The sequence below is a fragment of the Oncorhynchus gorbuscha genome, unplaced genomic scaffold (genome assembly GCF_021184085.1).
Source record: "Oncorhynchus gorbuscha isolate QuinsamMale2020 ecotype Even-year unplaced genomic scaffold, OgorEven_v1.0 Un_scaffold_537, whole genome shotgun sequence".
Lineage (NCBI taxonomy): Eukaryota > Metazoa > Chordata > Actinopteri > Salmoniformes > Salmonidae > Oncorhynchus > Oncorhynchus gorbuscha.
The window spans coordinates 248,996-270,885 of record NW_025745361.1 but is presented as its reverse complement, the minus strand read 5'-3'; the positions used below and the strand labels follow the sequence as shown (position 1 = coordinate 270,885).

Sequence of the window (21,890 nt, the reverse complement as noted above, 5' to 3'; positions counted from 1 at the left end):
TGGAGGAAAACTCGCCTCCCTGCGGACCTGGCATCCTTTCACTCCCTCCTCTCTACATTTTCCTCCTCTGTCTCTGCTGCTAAAGCCACTTTCTACCACGCTAAATTCCAAGCATCTGCCTCTAACCCTAGGAAGCTCTTTGCCACCTTCTCCTCCCTCCTGAATCCTCCTCCCCCTCCTCCCCCTCCTCCCTCTCTGCAGATGACTTCGTCAACCATTTTGAAAAGAAGGTCGACGACATACGATCCTCATTTGCTAAGTCAAACGACACCGCTGGTTCTGCTCACACTGCCCTACCCTGTGCTCTGACCTCTTTCTCCCCTCTCTCTCCAGATGAAATCTCGCGTGTTGTGACGGCCGGCCGCCCAACAACCTGCCCGCTTGACCCTATCCCCTCCTCTCTTCTCCAGACTATTTCCGGAGACCTTCTCCCTTACCTCACCTCGCTCATCAACTCATCCCTGACCGCTGGCTACGTCCCTTCCATCTTCAAGAGAGCGAGAGTTGCACCCATTCTGAAAAAACCTACACTCGATCCCTCCGATGTCAACAATTACAGACCAGTATCCCTTCTTTCTTTTCTCTCCAAAACTCTTGAACGTGCCGTCCTTGGCCAGCTCTCCCGCTATCTCTCTCTGAATGACCTTCTTGATCCAAATCAGTCAGGTTTCAAGACTAGTCATTCAACTGAGACTGCTCTCCTCTGTATCACGGAGGCGCTCCGCACTGCTAAAGCTAACTCTCTCTCCTCTGCTCTCATCCTTCTAGATCTATCGGCTGCCTTCGATACTGTGAACCATCAGATCCTCCTCTCCACCCTCTCCGAGTTGGGCATCTCCGGCGCGGCCCACGCTTGATTGCGTCCTACCTGACAGGTCGCTCCTACCAGGTGGCGTGGCGAGAATCTGTCTCCTCACCACGCGCTCTCACCACTGGTGTCCCCCAGGGCTCTGTTCTTGGCCCTCTCCTATTCTCGCTATACACCAAGTCACTTGGCTCTGTCATAACCTCACATGGTCTCTCCTATCATTGCTATGCAGACGACACACAATTAATCTTCACCTTTCCCCCTTCTGATGACCAGGTGGCGAATCGCATCTCTGCATATCTGGCAGACATATCAGTGTGGATGACGGATCACCACCTCAAGCTGAACCTCGGCAAGACGGAGCTGCTCTTCCTCCCGGGAAAGGACTGCCCGTTCCATGATCTCGCCATCACGGTTGACAACTCCATTGTGTCCTCCTCCCAGAGCGCCAAGAACCTTGGCGTGATCCTGGACAACACCCTGTTGTTCTCAACCAACATCAAGGCGGTGGCCCGTTCCTGTAGGTTCATGCTCTACAACATCCGCAGAGTACGACCCTGCCTCACACAGGAAGCGGCGCAGGTCCTAATCCAGGCACTTGTCATCTCCCGTCTAGATTACTGCAACTCGCTGTTGGCTGGGCTCCCTGCCTGTGCCATTAAACCCCTTCAACTCATCCAGAACGCCGCAGCCCGTCTGGTGTTCAACCTTCCCAAGTTCTCTCACGTCACCCCGCTCCTCCGTTCTCTCCACTGGCTTCCAGTTGAAGCTCGCATCCGCTACAAGACCATGGTGCTTGCCTACGGAGCTGTGAGGGGAACGGCACCTCAGTACCTCCAGGCTCTGATCAGGCCCTACACCCAAACAAGGGCACTGCGTTCATCCACCTCTGGCCTGCTCGCCTCCCTACCACTGAGGAAGTACAGTTCCCGCTCAGCCCAGTCAAAACTGTTCGCTGCTCTGGCCCCCAATGGTGGAACAAACTCCCTCACGACGCCAGGACAGCGGAGTCAATCACCACCTTCCGGAGACACCTGAAACCCCACCTCTTTAAGGAATACCTAGGATAGGATAAGTAATCCCTCTCACCCCCCCCCTTAAGATTTAGATGAACTATTGTAAAGTGACTGTTCCACTGGATGTCATAAGGTGAATGCACCAATTTGTAAGTCGCTCTGGATAAGAGCGTCTGCTAAATGACTTAAATGTAAATGTAAATATTCATATGGTACCATTGGAAAGAAAACACTTTGTAGTTTGTAGAAGCATTCAGATAATGTAGGATAATATAATACAATAGATATGGTAGGAGAAAATCCAAAGAAAACCCAACCAGAATATATTTTTTTGAGAGACCATGCTCTTACAATGACAAGTATAGGGGCAAACTCAATTCTAGCTCCCAGGATGCAATTCCTATGGCTTCCACCGGGTGTCAGCAGTCCATGTACAACGTTTCAGGCCTGCAACTTCCAAAATGAATAAGAAATATCAGTTTTAGTACAGGGACACAGTCTTGGAAATTCGTGTTTGCATGCCAATGAAGACAGGACGCACCTGCTAAAATAGGTTTCCTATTGAACATACTTCTTTCCGTAAGAAATATTATAGTTTGAAGATTTTCAAAAATAAGTGAATATTTAATCGCAATTTGTGAATTTATGAAGCCTGTGCCGTTTGAAAAATATTTTGATGTGGGGCGCCGTCCTTTTCGCTGTAATAGCTACTGTAAATCGGACAGTGCAATTAGATTAACAAGAATTTAAGCTTTCAACCTATATAAAACACTTATATCTACCTAAATGTTTAATATCCATAATTTGTATGATTATTTATTTGAATTGCCCGTTTTATGGGATAGCTGGCAACTTGTAAACAATTACCTATTCCTTTAAGTGAGTACTATTTTAATAGCAATATTGACCATCCTACCGATCCTCGACTTCAGCGATGTCATTTACAAAATAGCCTCCAACACTCTACTCAGCAAATTGGATGCAGTCTATCACAGTGCCATCCGTTTTGTCACCAAAGCCCCATATACTACCCACAACTGTGACCTGTACGCTCTCTTCGGCTGGCCCTCGCTACATATTCGTCGCCAGACCCACTGGCTCCAGGTCATCTATACGTTTTTGCTAGGTAAAGCCCCTCAGCTCACTGGTCACCATAGCAACACCCATCCGTATCACGAGCTCCAGCATGTATATCTCACTGGTCACAATAGCAACACCCATCGGTATCACGAGCTCCAGCAGGTATACCTCACCTGTCACCATAGCAACACCCATCCGTATCACGAGCTCCAGCAGGTATACCTCACCTGTCACCATAGCAACACCCATCCGTATCACGAGCTCCAGCAGGTATACCTCACTAGTCACCATAGCAACACCCATCTGTATCACGAGCTCCAGCAGGTATACCTCACCTGTCACCATAGCAACACCCATCCGTATCACGAGCTCCAGCAGGTATACCTCACTAGTCACCATAGCAACACCCATCCGTATCACGAGCTCCAGCAGGTATATCTCACCTGTCACCATAGCAACACCCATCCTTATCACGAGCTCCAGCAGGTATACCTCACTAGTCACCATAGCAACACCCATCCGTATCACGAGCTCCAGCAGGTATACCTCACCTGTCACCATAGCAACACCCATCCGTATCACGTGCTCCAGCAAAGTATACCTCACCTGTCACCATAGCAACACCCATCCGTATCACGTGCTCCAGCAGGTATACCTCACCTGTCACCATAGCAACACCCATCCGTATCACGAGCTCCAGCAGGTATATCTCACCTGTCACCATAGCAACACCCATCCGTATCACGAGCTCCAGCAGGTATACCTCACCTGTCACCATAGCAACACCCATCCGTATCACGTGCTCCAGCAGGTATACCTCACCTGTCACCATAGCAACACCCATCCGTAGCACGTGCTCCAGCAGGTATACCTCACCTGTCACCATAGCAACACCCATCCGTAGCACGTGCTCCCAGCAGGTATACCTCACCTGTCACCCCCAAAGAGCAACTCCTCCTTTGGTCGCCTTTCCTTCCAGTTCACTGCTGCCAATGACTGGAACGAATTGCAAAAATCACTGAAGTTGGAGACGTATATCTCCTTCACTTTAAGCACCAGCTGTCAGAGCAGCTTAAGAGACAGTGTTGCATCTTTTTTGGCATTGAATTCATGTAAGGAATCTGACATCAGTAGATGTATAATCAAGCACATTTATGAAGATTTTACACTATTATGGAGAGATGTACTGCTTTGATTCTTTACTAAGGACAGAAAGAAGTTGAAACTATTTTATGTAATTAATTTCATTATTCTTTTGACCAAATTTCATATTCACAAATGTACATTTACAAACAAAACATTTTGTTACCTTGCAAAAATAAATGGAACATTATTTTAAGACAATTAAATACTCTGTTGTCAAAAAAGCTGTTAGATAATAAATGTGTGTACGCCCCTTAAGGTCATTGTGTAATGTGATATTGTACCCCTTAGCCCCGCCCCCAGCCCCACCCCTTAAGGTCATTGTGTAATGTGATTTACATTTACATTTTAACATTTAAGTCATTTAGCAGGCGCTCTTATCCAGAGCGACTTACAAATTGGTGCATTCACCTTATGACATCCAGTGGAACAGTCACTTTACAATAGTGCATCTAAATCTTAAAGGGGGGGGGGGTGAGAAGGATATTGTACCCCTTAGCCCCGCCCCTTAAGGTCATTGTGTAATGTGATATTGTACCCATTAGCCCCGCCCCTTAAGGTCATTGTGTAATGTGATATTGTACCCCTTAGCCCCGCCCCCAGCCCCGCCCCTTAAGGTCATTGTGTAATGTGATATTGTACCCCATAGCCCCGCCCCTTAAGGTCATTGTGTAATGTGATATTGTACCCCTTAGCCCCGCCCCTTAAGGTCATTGTGTAATGTGATATTGTACCCCTTAGCCCCGCCCCCAGCCCCGCCCCTTAGCCCAAATATCCTTTGTATATTCTTTATATATACTTGTTTTCCCCGTGTACTTTTTGTATTGATTTGGTGTTAATAAAATAATAATAATAATACAAAATAATATATATATTTTTTGTAATTCGTTGGCAGCCATATTGGATTTTCTATAAGCTGATGTCCCTGGAACAGTGATCACGTCCGTGAAGATGTCCGAGTGGCGCAGCGGTCTAAGCCACTGCATCTCAGTACAAGACGCATCACTACAGTCCCTGGATCAAATCCAGGCTGTATCACATCCGGCCATGATTGGGAGTCCCCATAGGGCATCGTCCGGTGTTGTCCGGGGTAGGCCGTCATTGTAAATAAGTATTTGTTCTGACTTGCCTGGTTAAAAAATAAAGCGTAATGAAATACGTCACGGTGTAAACGGGGCAGGCTCGTTGACAAACGGGGAACTAGTAGAGGATTCACGTGATTGTCAGTCGGACATATTTCCCCAGCGGACAACTTGTCTGGACTGCTACGATGTATTCAGCAGGAACAGAGAGTTTGATCAAACAAGCCAGGTAAGACCCGGCAGTTAGCGGTGTTCAGAACAGAGTCAAGCCGGGGAAAGGACACTGTTCTCCGCCTGCTTCTGTCCGTCGTACCCCGCTGCTGTCATATTGTTTGGTGTTAACTTGCTCTTGTCACTGCGCAACTAACAAACCGAGTTGCAAGGTACACTGAACAAAAATATAAACGCAACCATTTCAAAGATTTTAGTGAGTTACTAGAAGGAAATCAGTCAATTTAAGTAAAATATTTTAGGCCCTAATCAATAGATGTCACATGACTGAGAATACAGATACTTTAAAAAAAGGGGTAGGGGCGTGGTTAAGAAAACCCGTCAGTATCTATTGTGACCTCATGCAGCGCATCTCCTTCGTATGGAGTTGGTCAGGCTGTTGATTGTGTAATGTTGTCCCACTCTTCAATATTACATAAAACAAATAAAATAAAAATTGCTGTTTTTTTATTTTATTTATTTCACCTTTATTTAACCAGGTACGCTAGTTGAGAACAAGTTCTCATTTGCAACTGCGACCTGGCCAAGATAAAGCAAAGCAGTGAGACACAAACAACAACACAGAGTTACACATGGAGTAAACAAAATATACAGTCAATAATACAGTAGAACAAAAGAAAACAAAAAGTCTATATACAGTGAGTGCAAATTGAGGTAAGTTAAGGAAATAAATAGGCCATGGTGGCGAAGTAATTACAATATAGCAATTAACATTTACATCATTTTTACATTTAAGTCATTTAGCAGACGCTCTTATCCAGAGCGACTTACAAATTGGTGCATTCACCTTATGACATCCAGTGGGACAGTCACTTAACAATAGTGCATCTAAAACTTAGGGGGGGTGGGGTGAGAGGGATTACTTAACCTATCCTAGGTATTCACTGAAAAAAACTGAAATGGTAGATCGGCAGAAGATGAATGTGCAGGTAGAGATACTGGGGTGCAAAGGAGCAAAATAAATAAATACCAGTATGGGGATCAGGTAGTTGGATGGTCTGTTTACAGATGGGCTATGTACAGGTGTAGTGATCTGTAAACTGCTCTGACAGCTGGTGCTTAATGCTAGTGAGGGAGATGTGAGTCTTCAGCTTCAGACATTTTTGCAATTCGTTCCAGTCATGGGCAGCAGAGAACTGGAAGGAAAGATGACCAAAGGAGGAATTGGTTTTGGGGGTGACAGGTGAGGTATACCTGCTGGAGCGCGTGCTACGAGTGGGTGCTGCTATGGTGACCAGTGAGCTGAGATAAGGCGGGGCTTTACCTAGTAGAGACTTGTAGATGACCTGGAGCCAGTGGGTTTGGCGACGAGTATGAAGTGAGGGCCAACCAACGAGAGCGTACAGGTCAAAATGGTGGGTAGTGTATGGGGCTTTGGTGACAAAACGGATGGCACTGTGATCGACTGCATCCAGTTTGTTGAGTAGAGTGTTGGAGGCTATTTTATAGATGACATCACTGAAGTCGAGGATCGGTAGGATGATCAGTTTTATGAGGGTATGTTTGGCAGCATGAGTGAAGGATGCTTTGTTGCGATATAGGAAGCTGATTCTAGATTTAATTTTGGATTGGTGATGTTTAATGTGAGTCTGGAAGGAGAGTTTACAGTCTAACCAGACACCCAGGTATTTGTAGTTCTAAGTCAGAGCCGTCCAGAGTAGTGATGCTGGACGGGCGAGCATGTTTGGGCAGCGATCGCTTGAAAAGCATGCATTTAGTTTTACTTGTGTTTAAGAGCAGTTCGAGGCCACGGAAGGAGAGTTGTATGGCATTGAAGCTCGTCTGGAGGTTAGTTAACACAGTGTCCAAGGAGGGGCCAGAAGTATACAGAATGGCGTCGTCTGCGTAGAGGTGGAGCGCGGCTTGGGAGAGACTGCTGGGGAAATTGCCAGGGTCTTTTTTATTTCACTTAAAGAAGGCTGGGGAGCCTATCTCCACCTGTCTGCATGCTGCACAGGAGGATGGATCATCATGGTGGGTTGATGTGGTATCGCCGAGGACCATCTTTCAGGACAGCCCGTTAACTGTCGTGTTGTAATTGACCATTACCCGAGAAATGCTGCATTTGCGGGTTGGAGCGAGCGGTCGCATCCGCATTTCGCTCCGCAGGTAGTATAACTTTTTCATTACATTTCATTACATTTCATTATAGTACAACGGTTTGATTTGTCTAATCTTAGCAATTTCTTCTTAGCTAGCTACATAGCCGTCTTTGTATCAAAGATAATTGCGTAATTATCATATTTCGTCGTCCTAACGTAGTCTTCACTGCTCTGCCCAGCAGCTAGCCAGCTAGCAAACGTCCACCGATTAGCAGCACTGTAGAAACTATTACACTCAACTGAACGACTTGATTAGTGTAGTGTTAGCTAGCTACATAGCTGTCTTTGCTGTCTTCGTATCCAAGATAATTGTGTAGCTTAGAGTGTGTAGTCTTAGAGTGATTATCTTAATTTACCGAGGTTAGCTAGCCAGCTATTTGTCGTCCTTAACGTAGGAGACACTGCTAGCTAGCCAACAGCTAGCCAACGTCTTCCGAATAGAACTTAACAACCCGGTCGCATTCCGCTTCGCTCCACAGGTAGTATCACATTTTCACTTCATTTCATTACAGTACAACGGTTTAATTTGTTTGATCGTAGCTAGCTACATAGCTAGCTACATAGCCGTCTTTGTATCAAAGATAATTGTGTAGTCTAGAGCGACTTTCTAGGTTAGCTAGCCAGCTATTGTCGTTCTTTTAACGCAACGTAACGTAAACAACACTGCTAGCTAGCCAGCTAGCCCCCGAATAGCAGCACTGTAGAAACTATTACACTCAACGGAACGACTTGTGTAGTGTCAACAACCCAGCTAGCCTACAAAGTCAACAACGCAGCCACTGCCAGCTAGCCTACTTCAGCAGTACTGTATCATTTTAATCATTTTAGTCAATAAGATTCTTGCTACGTAAGCTTAACTTTCTGAACATTCGAGACGTGTAGTCCACTTGTCATTCCAATCTCCATTGCATTAGCGTAGCCTCTTTTGTAGCCTGTCAACTATGTGTCTGTCTATCCCTGTTCTCTCCTCTCTGCACAGACCATACAAACGCTCCACACCGCGTGGCCGCGGCCACCCTAATCTGGTAGTCCCAGCCCGCACGACCCACGTGGAGTTCCAGGTCTCCGGTAGCCTCTGGAACTGCCGATCTGCGGCCAACAAGGCAGAGTTCATCTCAGCCTATGCCTCCCTCCAGTCCCTCGACTTCTTGGCACTGACGGAAACATGGATCACCACAGATAACACTGCCACTCCTACTGCTCTCTCTTCGTCCGCCCACGTGTTCTCGCACACCCCGAGAGCTTCTGGTCAGCGGGGTGGTGGCACCGGGATCCTCATCTCTCCCAAGTGGTCATTCTCTCTTTCTCCCCTTACCCATCTGTCTATCGCCTCCTTTGAATTCCATGCTGTCACAGTTACCAGCCCTTTCAAGCTTAACATCCTTATCATTTATCGCCCTCCAGGTTCCCTCGGAGAGTTCATCAATGAGCTTGATGCCTTGATAAGCTCCTTTCCTGAGGACGGCTCACCTCTCACAGTTCTGGGCGACTTTAACCTCCCCACGTCTACCTCTGACTCATTCCTCTCTGCCTCCTTCTTTCCACTCCTCTCCTCTTTTGACCTCACCCTCTCACCTTCCCCCCTACTCACAAGGCAGGCAATACGCTCGACCTCATCTTTACTAGATGCTGTTCTTCCACTAACCTCATTGCAACTCCCCTCCAAGTCTCCGACCACTACCTTGTATCCTTTTCCCTCTCGTTCTCATCCAACACTTCCCACACTGCCCCTACTCGGATGGTATCGCGCCGTCCCAACCTTCGCACTCTCTCCCCCGCTACTCTCTCCTCTTCCATCCTATCATCTCTTCCCTCTGCTCAAACCTTCTCCAACCTATCTCCTGATTCTGCCTCCTCAACCCTCCTCTCCTCCCTTTCTGCATCCTTTGACTCTCTATGCCCCCTATCCTCCAGGCCGGCTCGGTCCTCCCCTCCCGCTCCGTGGCTCGACGACTCATTGCGAGCTCACAGAACAGGGCTCCGGGCAGCCGAGCGGAAATGGAGGAAAACTCGCCTCCCTGCGGACCTGGCATCCTTTCGCTCCCTCCTCTCTACATTTTCCTCTTCTGTCTCTGCTGCTAAAGCCACTTTCTACCACTCTAAATTCCAAGCTTCTGCCTCTAACCCTAGGAAGCTCTTTGCCACCTTCTCCTCCCTCCTGAATCCCCCTCCCCGCCCCCTCCTCCCTCTCTGCAGATGACTTCGTCAACCATTTTGAAAAGAAGGTCGACGACATCCGATCCTCGTTTGCTAAGTCAAACGACACCGCTGGTTCTGCTCACACTGCCCTACCCTGTGCTCTGACCTCTTTCTCCCTCTCTCTCCAGATGAAATCTCGCGTCTTGTGACGGCCGGCTGCCCAACAACCTGCCCGCTTGACCCTATCCCCTCCTCTCTTCTCCAGACCATTTCCGGAGACCTTCTCCCTTACCTCACCTCGCTCATCAACTCATCCCTGACCGCTGGCTACGTCCCTTCCGTCTTCAAGAGAGCGAGAGTTGCACCCTTCTGAAAACCTACACTCGATCCCTCCGATGTCAACAACTACAGACCAGTATCCCTGCTTTCTTTTCTCTCCAAAACTCTTGAACGTGCCGTCCTTGGCCAGCTCTCCCGCTATCTTTCTCAGAATGACCTTCTTGATCCAAATCAGTCAGGTTTCAAGACTAGTCATTCAACTGAGACTGCTCTTCTCTGTATCACGGAGGCGCTCCGCACCGCTAAAGCTAACTCTCTCTCCTCTGCTCTCATCCTTCTAGACCTATCGGCTGCCTTCGATACTGTGAACCATCAGATCCTCCTCTCCACCCTCTCCGAGTTGGGCATCTCCGGCGCGGCCCACGCTTGGATTGCGTCCTACCTGACAGGTCGCTCCTACCAGGTAGCGTGGCGAGAATCTGTCTCCTCACCACGCGCTCTCACCACTGGTGTCTCCCAGGGCTCTGTTCTAGGCCCTCTCCTATTCTCGCTATACACCAAGTCACTTGGCTCTGTCATAACCTCACATGGTCTCTCCTATCATTGCTATGCAGACGACACACAATTAATCTTCTCCTTTCCCCCTTCTGATGACCAGGTGGCGAATCGCATCTCTGCATGTCTGGCAGATATATCAGTGTGGATGACGGATCACCACCTCAAGCTGAACCTCGGCAAGACGGAGCTGCTCTTCCTCGCTGGGAAGGACTGCCCGTTCCATGATCTCGCCATCACGGTTGACAACTCCATTGTGTCCTCCTCCCAGAGCGCTAAGAACCTTGGCGTGATCCTGGACAACACCCTGTCGTTCTCAACTAACATCAAGGCGGTGACCCGTTCCTGTAGGTTCATGCTCTACAACATCCGCAGAGTATGACCCTGCCTCACACAGGAAGCGGCGCAGGTCCTAATCCAGGCACTTGTCATCTCCCGTCTGGATTACTGCAACTCGCTGTTGGCTGGGCTCCCTGCCTGTGCCATTAAACCCCTACAACTCATCCAGAACGCCGCAGCCCGTCTGGTGTTCAACCTTCCCAAGTTCTCTCACGTCACCCCGCTCCTCCGCTCTCTCCACTGGCTTCCAGTTGAAGCTCGCATCCGCTACAAGACCATGGTGCTTGCCTACGGAGCTGTGAGGGGAACGGCACCTCAGTACCTCCAGGCTCTGATCAGGCCCTACACCCAAGCAAGGGCACTGCGTTCATCCACCTCTGGCCTGCTCGCCTCCCTACCACTGAGGAAGTACAGTTCCCGCTCAGCCCAGTCAAAACTGTTCGCTGGTCTGGCCCCCCAATGGTGGAACAAACTCCCTCACGACGCCAGGACAGCGGAGTCAATCACCACCTTCCGGAGACACCTGAAACCCCACCTCTTTAAGGAATAACTAGGATAGGATAAAGTAATCCTTCTCACCCCCCCCCTTTAAGATTTAGATGCACTATTGTAAAGTGACTGTTCCACTGGATGTCATAAGATGAATGCACCAATTTGTAAGTCGCTCTGGATAAGAGCGTCTGCTAAATGACTTAAATGTAAATGTAAATGTAGGTGGACCAGAGAATCACCAGCAGCAAGAGCAACATCATTGATGTATACAGAAAAGAGAGTCGGCCCGAGAATTGAACCCTGTGGCACACCCATGGACTGTCAGAGGTCCAGACAACAGGCCCTCCGATTTGACACACTGAACTACACAAGGCCTCTCGCAGTCTGGCTCCCCCTAGTGGATATCCACTACACAAGGCCTCTCGCAGTCTGGCTCCCCCTAGTGGATATCCACTACACAAGGCCTCTCGCAGTCTGGCTCCCCCTAGTGGATATCCACTACACAAGGCCTCTCGCAGTCTGGCTGCCCCTAGTAGATATCCACGACACTGACTTCCTCTCTGGGTGGGACGCAAAAAGATTCCCCTGCCCTCAAAACAACGACTCCACCCATGTGCAGTTACGCACGTAGATAACCAGAGAGTAGCTTGTAGTCGCCTTTACACAGCTAACTTGCCAAATTATTCTGAAAATATATTTTTTTAAGATAAGCTTGAAACGGGGGCTGAGTCACTGGCTTGCTGGGGCTCTCTCGTGCCGTCCCTGGGGGGGTGCGTCACCTGGGTGGGTTGATTCACTGTCGTGGTCGGCCTGTCTGGGTTCCCCCCTTGGGTTGTACCGTGTCGGAGATCTTTGTGGGCTATACTCGGCCTTGTCTCAGGATGGTAAGTTGGTGGTTGAAGATTTCCCTCTAGTGGTGTGGGGGCTGTGCTTTGGCAAAGTGGGTGGGGTTATATCCTTCCTGTTTGGCCCTGTCCGGGGGTGTCCTCGGATGGGGCCACAGTGTCTCCTGACCCCTCCTGTCTCAGCCTCCAGTATTTATGCTGCAGTAGTTTATGTGTCGGGGGGCTAGGGTCAGTTTGTTTATCTGGAGTACTTCTCCTGTCCTATTCGGTGTCCTGTGTGAATCTAAGTGTGTGTTCTCTAATTCTCTCCTTCTCTCTTTCTTTCTCTCTCGGAGGACCTGAGCCCTAGGACCATGCCCCAGGACTACCTGACATGATGACTCCTTGCTGTCCCCAGTCCACCTGGCCATGCTGCTGCTCCAGTTTCAACTGGCCTGGGCCCTAGGACCATGTCCCAGGACTACCTGACATGAGGACTCCTTGCTGTCCCCAGTCCACCTGGCCATGCTCCTGCTCCAGTTTCAACTGACCTGAGCCCTAGGACCGTGCCCCAGGACTACCTGACATGATGGCTCCTTGCTGTCCCCAGTCCACCTGACTGTGCTGCTGCTCCAGTTTCAACTGTTCTGCCTTATTATTATTTGACCATGCTGGTCATTTATGAACATTTGAACATCTTGGTCATGTTCTGTTATAATCTCTACCCAACACAGCCAGAAGAGGACTGGCCACCCCACATAGCCCGGTTCCTCTCTAGGTTTCTTCCTAGGTTTTGGCCTTTCTAGGGAGTTTTTCCTAGCCACCGTGCTTTTACACCTGCATTGTTTGCTGTTTGGGGTTTTAGGCTGGGTTTCTGTACAGCACTTTGAGATATCAGCTGATGTACGAAGGGCTATATAAATAAATTTGATTTGATTTGATTTGAAATGGGCCTGGTCTAATTGATTCAACAACCAACAAGTTTAGGTTTCATAATAAATGAGAAAATCAACAGTTATTTCTGATAATCAAAGTTACCTGGCGAACTCATTGACCCTGCCTTGTAGTACACCACTCTGGAGTCGTTCACCACTGACCCGTAGCTGCATGAAGGTGACGGCTGTGATGTTGTTTCCAGGGAGATCGGGGAGGAGGAGCTACAGAAGTTCTACTGCAGGATCACCAAGCAGCTGATGGGTAAAGAACACGGCCATGATGTCATCGACTCACTCCAGAGACTACACCTGATCATGGCCTCCACCAAGTACACTAGGAGGTACCCTACACCCTAAACCCTACACCCTAACTGACTACACCTGATCATGGCCTCAACCAAGTGCACTAGGAGGTACCCTACACCCTAAACCCTAACTGACTACACCTGATCATGGCCTCCACCAAGTACACTAGGAGGTACCCTACACCCTAAACCCTAACTGACTACACCTGATCATGGCCTCCACCAAGTACACTAGGAGGTACCCTACACCCTAAACCCTAACTGACTACACCTGATCATGGCCTCAACCAAGTACACTAGGAGGTACCCTACACCCTACACCCTAAACCCTAACTGACTACACCTGATCATGGCCTCAACCAAGTACACTAGGAGGTACCCTAAACCCTACACCCTAAACCCTAACTGACTACACCTGATCATGGCCTCCACCAAGTACACTAGGAGGTACCCTACACCCTAAACCCTAACTGACTACACCTGATCATGGCCTCCACCAAGTACACTAGGAGGTACCCTAAACCCTACACCCTAACTGACTACACCTGATCATGGCCTCAACCAAGTACACTAGGAGGTACCCTACACCCTAAACCCTAACTGACTACACCTGATCATGGCCTCCACCAAGTACACTAGGAGGTACCCTACACCCTAAACCCTAACTGACTACACCTGATCATGGCCTCAACCAAGTACACTAGGAGGTACCCTACACCCTAAACCCTACACCCTAACTGACTACACCTGATCATGGCCTCAACCAAGTACACTAGGAGGTACCCTACACCCTAAACCCTAACACCCTAACTGACTACACCTGATCATGGCCTCAACCAAGTACACTAGGAGGTACCCTACACCCTAAACCCTACACCCTAACTGACTACACCTGATCATGGCCTCAACCAAGTACACTAGGAGGTACCCTACACCCTACACCCTACACCCTAACTGACTACACCTGATCATGGCCTCCACCAAGTACACTAGGAGGTACCCTACACCCTAAACCCTAACTGACTACACCTGATCATGGCCTCAACCAAGTACACTAGGAGGTACCCTACACCCTAAACCCTAACTGACTACACCTGATCATGGCCTCAACCAAGTACACTAGGAGGTACCCTACACCCTAACTGACTACACCTGATCATGGCCTCCACCAAGTACACTAGGAGGTACCCTAAACCCTAACACCTAGTACAGTAAGACTGTTTCTCTCTGGTCCTGGAGAGGGTTGCAGGTGTTGGGCTGTCATATCTGTAAAGAATGGAAGACCATAGTTGAATTTTCATGTGTTTTATAGCTGGGCTGAAACAAAAACCTGCACGCTTGCCTTCCCCATGGTATTGGGTGGTCGCAGTAGCGTGTTGTCATGGTAACCGGTGTATATGTGTTGTCCACAGGCTGCCAGTGGAGCTGCATGACCGTCTGCTGTCGCTTTGTGTGTCTTCCTCTGTGGAGCAGCTGACTGTGTTGACCTCGGCAGTACTCAGAGAAACACTGCCCCCCTCTGGTCCGGAGCAGATCTACACCCTACATGACCACAGCCCTTTACCCAGTCATACTGCTGCTTTAATGCTGTCACAGGTACACATCCATACTGAATAGTGGCAAGTCCCCCAAAATGTTGTTACCCGAGGTTTATCAAACCCCAACCAGGTACACATCCATACTGAATAGGTTTATCAAACCCCAACCAGGTACACATCCATACTGAATAGGTTTATCAAACCCCAACCAGGTACACATCCATACTGAATAGGTTTATCAAACCCCAACCAGGTACACATCCATACTGAGTAGGCTAGTGGCAAGTCCCCCAAAATGTTGTTACCCGAGGTTTATCAAACCCCAACCAGGTACACATCCATACTGAATAGGTTTATCAAACCCCAACCAGGTACACATCCATACTGAATAGGTTTATCAAACCCCAACCAGGTACACATCCATACTGAATAGGTTTATCAAACCCCAACCAGGTACACATCCATACTGAATAGGTTTATCAAACCCCAACCAGGTACACATCCATACTGAATAGGTTTATCAAACCCCAACCAGGTACACATCCATACTGAATAGGTTTATCAAACCCCAACCAGGTACACATCCATACTGAATAGGTTTATCAAACCCCAACCAGGTACACATCCATACTGAATAGGTTTATCAAACCCCAACCAGGTACACATCCATACTGAATAGGTTTATCAAACCCCAACCAGGTACACATCCATACTGAATAGGTTTATCAAACCCCAACCCCCAACCAGGTACACATCCATACTGAATAGGTTTATCAAACCCCAACCAGGTACACATCCATACTGAATAGGTTTATCAAACCCCAACCAGGTACACATCCATACTGAATAGGTTTATCAAACCCCAACCAGGTACACATCCATACTGAATAGGTTTATCAAACCCCAACCAGGTACACATCCATACTGAATAGGTTTATCAAACCCCAACCAGGTACACATCCATACTGAATAGGTTTATCAAACCCCAACCAGGTACACATCCATACTGAATAGGTTTATCAAACCCCAACCAGGTACACATCCATACTGAATAGGTTTATCAAACCCCAACCAGGTACACATCCATACTGAATAGGTTTATCAAACCCCAACCAGGTACACATCCATACTGAATAGGTTTATCAAACCCCAACCAGGTACACATCCATACTGAATAGGTTTATCAAACCCCAACCAGGTACACATCCATACTGAATAGGTTTATCAAACCCCAACCAGGTACACATCCATACTGAATAGGTTTATCAAACCCCAACCAGGTACACATCCATACTGAATAGGTTTATCAAACCCCAACCAGGTACACATCCATACTGAATAGGTTTATCAAACCCCAACCAGGTACACATCCATACTGAATAGGTTTATCAAACCCCAACCAGGTACACATCCATACTGAATAGGTTTATCAAACCCCAACCAGGTACACATCCATACTGAATAGGTTTATCAAACCCCAACCAGGTACACATCCATACTGAATAGGTTTATCAAACCCCAACCAGGTACACATCCATACTGAATAGGTTTATCAAACCCCAACCAGGTACACATCCATACTGAATAGGTTTATCAAACCCCAACCAGGTACACATCCATACTGAATAGGTTTATCAAACCCCAACCAGGTACACATCCATACTGAATAGGTTTATCAAACCCCAACCAGGTACACATCCATACTGAATAGGTTTATCAAACCCCAACCAGGTACACATCCATACTGAGTAGGTTTATCAAACCCCAACCAGGTACACATCCATACTGAGTAGGTTTATCAAACCCCAACCAGGTACACATCCATACTGAGTAGGTTTATCAAACCCCAACCAGGTACACATCCATACTGAGTAGGTTTATCAAACCCCAACCAGGTACACATCCATACTGAATAGGTTTATCAAACCCCAACCAGGTACACATCCATACTGAATAGGTTTATCAAACCCCAACCAGGTACACATCCATACTGAATAGGTTTATCAAACCCCAACCAGGTACACATCCATACTGAATAGGTTTATCAAACCCCAACCAGGTACACATCCATACTGAATAGGTTTATCAAACCCCAACCAGGTACACATCCATACTGAATAGGTTTATCAAACCCCAACCAGGTACACATCCATACTGAATAGGTTTATCAAACCCCAACCAGGTACACATCCATACTGAATAGGTTTATCAAACCCCAACCAGGTACACATCCATACTGAATAGGTTTATCAAACCCCAACCAGGTACACATCCATACTGAATAGGTTTATCAAACCCCAACCAGGTACACATCCATACTGAATAGGTTTATCAAACCCCAACCAGGTACACATCCATACTGAATAGGTTTATCAAACCCCAACCAGGTACACATCCATACTGAATAGGTTTATCAAACCCCAACCAGGTACACATCCATACTGAATAGGTTTATCAAACCCCAACCAGGTACACATCCATACTGAATAGGTTTATCAAACCCCAACCAGGTACACATCCATACTGAATAGGTTTATCAAACCCCAACCAGGTACACATCCATACTGAATAGGTTTATCAAACCCCAACCAGGTACACATCCATACTGAATAGGTTTATCAAACCCCAACCAGGTACACATCCATACTGAATAGGTTTATCAAACCCCAACCAGGTACACATCCATACTGAATAGGTTTATCAAACCCCAACCAGGTACACATCCATACTGAGTAGGTTTATCAAACCCCAACCAGGTACACATCCATACTGAGTAGGTTTATCAAACCCCAACCAGGTACACATCCATACTGAGTAGGTTTATCAAACCCCAACCAGGTACACATCCATACTGAGTAGGTTTATCAAACCCCAACCAGGTACACATCCATACTGAGTAGGTTTATCAAACCCCAACCAGGTACACATCCATACTGAGTAGGTTTATCAAACCCCAACCAGGTACACATCCATACTGAATAGGTTTATCAAACCCCAACCAGGTACACATCCATACTGAATAGGTTTATCAAACCCCAACCAGGTACACATCCATACTGAATAGGTTTATCAAACCCCAACCAGGTACACATCCATACTGAATAGGTTTATCAAACCCCAACCAGGTACACATCCATACTGAATAGGTTTATCAAACCCCAACCAGGTACACATCCATACTGAATAGGTTTATCAAACCCCAACCAGGTACACATCCATACTGAATAGGTTTATCAAACCCCAACCAGGTACACATCCATACTGAATAGGTTTATCAAACCCCAACCAGGTACACATCCATACTGAATAGGTTTATCAAACCCCAACCAGGTACACATCCATACTGAATAGGTTTATCAAACCCCAACCAGGTACACATCCATACTGAATAGGTTTATCAAACCCCAACCAGGTACACATCCATACTGAATAGGTTTATCAAACCCCAACCAGGTACACATCCATACTGAATAGGTTTATCAAACCCCAACCAGGTACACATCCATACTGAATAGGTTTATCAAACCCCAACCAGGTACACATCCATACTGAATAGGTTTATCAAACCCCAACCAGGTACACATCCATACTGAATAGGTTTATCAAACCCCAACCAGGTACACATCCATACTGAATAGGTTTATCAAACCCCAACCAGGTACACATCCATACTGAATAGGTTTATCAAACCCCAACCAGGTACACATCCATACTGAATAGGTTTATCAAACCCCAACCAGGTACACATCCATACTGAATAGGTTTATCAAACCCCAACCAGGTACACATCCATACTGAATAGGTTTATCAAACCCCAACCAGGTACACATCCATACTGAATAGGTTTATCAAACCCCAACCAGGTACACATCCATACTGAGTAGGTTTATCAAACCCCAACCAGGTACACATCCATACTGAGTAGGTTTATCAAACCCCAACCAGGTACACATCCATACTGAATAGGTTTATCAAACCCCAACCAGGTACACATCCATACTGAATAGGTTTATCAAACCCCAACCAGGTACACATCCATACTGAATAGGTTTATCAAACCCCAACCAGGTACACATCCATACTGAATAGGTTTATCAAACCCCAACCAGGTACACATCCATACTGAATAGGTTTATCAAACCCCAACCAGGTACACATCCATACTGAATAGGTTTATCAAACCCCAACCAGGTACACATCCATACTGAATAGGTTTATCAAACCCCAACCAGGTACACATCCATACTGAATAGGTTTATCAAACCCCAACCAGGTACACATCCATACTGAATAGGTTTATCAAACCCCAACCAGGTACACATCCATACTGAATAGGTTTATCAAACCCCAACCAGGTACACATCCATACTGAATAGGTTTATCAAACCCCAACCAGGTACACATCCATACTGAATAGGTTTATCAAACCCCAACCAGGTACACATCCATACTGAATAGGTTTATCAAACCCCAACCAGGTACACATCCATACTGAATAGGTTTATCAAACCCCAACCAGGTACACATCCATACTGAATAGGTTTATCAAACCCCAACCAGGTACACATCCATACTGAATAGGTTTATCAAACCCCAACCAGGTACACATCCATACTGAGTAGGTTTATCAAACCCCAACCAGGTACACATCCATACTGAGTAGGTTTATCAAACCCCAACCAGGTACACATCCATACTGAGTAGGTTTATCAAACCCCAACCAGGTACACATCCATACTGAGTAGGTTTATCAAACCCCAACCAGGTACACATCCATACTGAGTAGGTTTATCAAACCCCAACCAGGTACACATCCATACTGAGTAGGTTTATCAAACCCCAACCAGGTACACATCCATACTGAGTAGGTTTATCAAACCCCAACCAGGTACACATCCATACTGAGTAGGTTTATCAAACCCCAACCAGGTACACATCCATACTGAGTAGGTTTATCAAACCCCAACCAGGTACACATCCATACTGAGTAGGTTTATCAAACCCCAACCAGGTACACATCCATACTGAATAGGTTTATCAAACCCCAACCAGGTACACATCCATACTGAATAGGTTTATCAAACCCCAACCAGGTACACATCCATACTGAATAGGTTTATCAAACCCCAACCAGGTACACATCCATACTGAATAGGTTTATCAAACCCCAACCAGGTACACATCCATACTGAATAGGTTTATCAAACCCCAACCAGGTACACATCCATACTGAATAGGTTTATCAAACCCCAACCAGGTACACATCCATACTGAATAGGTTTATCAAACCCCAACCAGGTACACATCCATACTGAATAGGTTTATCAAACCCCAACCAGGTACACATCCATACTGAATAGGTTTATCAAACCCCAACCAGGTACACATCCATACTGAATAGGTTTATCAAACCCCAACCAGGTACACATCCATACTGAATAGGTTTATCAAACCCCAACCAGGTACACATCCATACTGAATAGGTTTATCAAACCCCAACCAGGTACACATCCATACTGAATAGGTTTATCAAACCCCAACCAGGTACACATCCATACTGAATAGGTTTATCAAACCCCAACCAGGTACACATCCATACTGAATAGGTTTATCAAACCCCAACCAGGTACACATCCATACTGAATAGGTTTATCAAACCCCAACCAGGTACACATCCATACTGAATAGGTTTATCAAACCCCAACCAGGTACACATCCATACTGAATAGGTTTATCAAACCCCAACCATGTTTAATGTCTAACATTATTATTAACATCTCCCATATATGAAATGGATGTGTCAAAATATTTGACTGTAATGGTGGTTAAATGGATAAATATTGTGACACACCCCCTTAACTCATTATTTTGGGTCGGTCAACACACAACAGGTGATACTGTATGTCTTTTCTCCAGGCAGGACCAATCAGGAATGACTGAGACAACATTTGACTCATAAAGTTGTGTATTGAACAGCTACCATAAAGTGATGTTTACATTCATCATAAATATTCATATTTGATATTTTAGCATATTGTATCTGTGTGTTTACAGGTCCAGAATGTGGTAAGATATTCTAATGCTGTTTGTTTGTGTATGTAGGGCAGACGACTGACTGCTTGTATTCCTAATGCTGTTTGTTTGTGTATGTAGGGCAGACGACTGACTGCTTGTATTCCTAATGCTGTTTGTTTGTGTATGTAGGGCAGACGACTGACTGCTTGTATTCCTAATGCTGTTTGTTTGTGTATGTAGGGCAGACGACTGACTGCTTGTATTCCTAATGCTGTTTGTTTGTGTATGTAGGGCAGACGACTGACTGCTTGTATTCCTAACGCTGTTTGTTTGTGTATGTAGGGCAGACGACTGACTGCTTGTATTCCTAACGCTGTTTGTTTGTGTATGTAGGGCAGACGACTGACTGCTTGTATTCCTAACGCTGTTTGTTTGTGTATGTAGGGCAGACGACTGACTGCTTGTATTCCTAACGCTGTTTGTTTGTGTATGTAGGGCAGACGACTGACTGCTTGTATTCCTAATGCTGTTTGTTTGTGTATGTAGGGCAGACGACTGACTGCTTGTATTCCTAATGCTGTTTGTTTGTGTATGTAGGGCAGACGACTGACTGCTTGTATTCCTAATGCTGTTTGTTTGTGTATGTAGGGCAGACGACTGACTGCTTGTATTCCTAATGCTGTTTGTTTGTGTATGTAGGGCAGACGACTGACTGCTTGTATTCCTAATGCTGTTTGTTTGTGTATGTAGGGCAGACGACTGACTGCTTGTATTCCTAATGCTGTTTGTTTGTGTATGTAGGGCAGACGACTGACTGCTTGTATTCCTAATGCTGTTTGTTTGTGTATGTAGGGCAGACGACTGACTGCTTGTATTCCTAATGCTGTTTGTTTGTGTATGTAGGGCAGACGACTGACTGCTTGTATTCCTAATGCTGTTTGTTTGTGTATGTAGGGCAGACGACTGACTGCTTGTATTCCTAATGCTGTTTGTTTGTGTATGTAGGG

General features: G+C 46.6%; 1 protein-coding gene across 4 annotated transcripts in view; it reads left to right on the top strand.

The window, feature by feature from the left end:
- Positions 1-5,004: 5,004 nt before the first annotated feature.
- The window catches only part of LOC124018518 (AP-5 complex subunit zeta-1-like), a 59,954-nt gene continuing 43,068 nt past the window's right edge, over positions 5,005-21,890 (top strand). Inside the window, exons 1-4 of one of the 4 annotated variants that reach the window (XM_046333849.1) lie at positions 5,005-5,358; positions 13,229-13,366; positions 14,743-14,926; positions 20,923-20,934. In XM_046333849.1, the coding sequence (XP_046189805.1) occupies positions 5,318-5,358; positions 13,229-13,366; positions 14,743-14,926; positions 20,923-20,934 (375 nt within the window). In that variant the 5' untranslated portion in view covers positions 5,005-5,317. Of the gene's footprint in view, positions 5,359-13,228; positions 13,367-14,385; positions 14,392-14,480; positions 14,515-14,742; positions 14,927-20,922; positions 20,935-21,890 lie in introns of those variants that run through there. The other 3 variants (XM_046333850.1, XM_046333853.1, XM_046333852.1) reach the window with 3 other exon arrangements.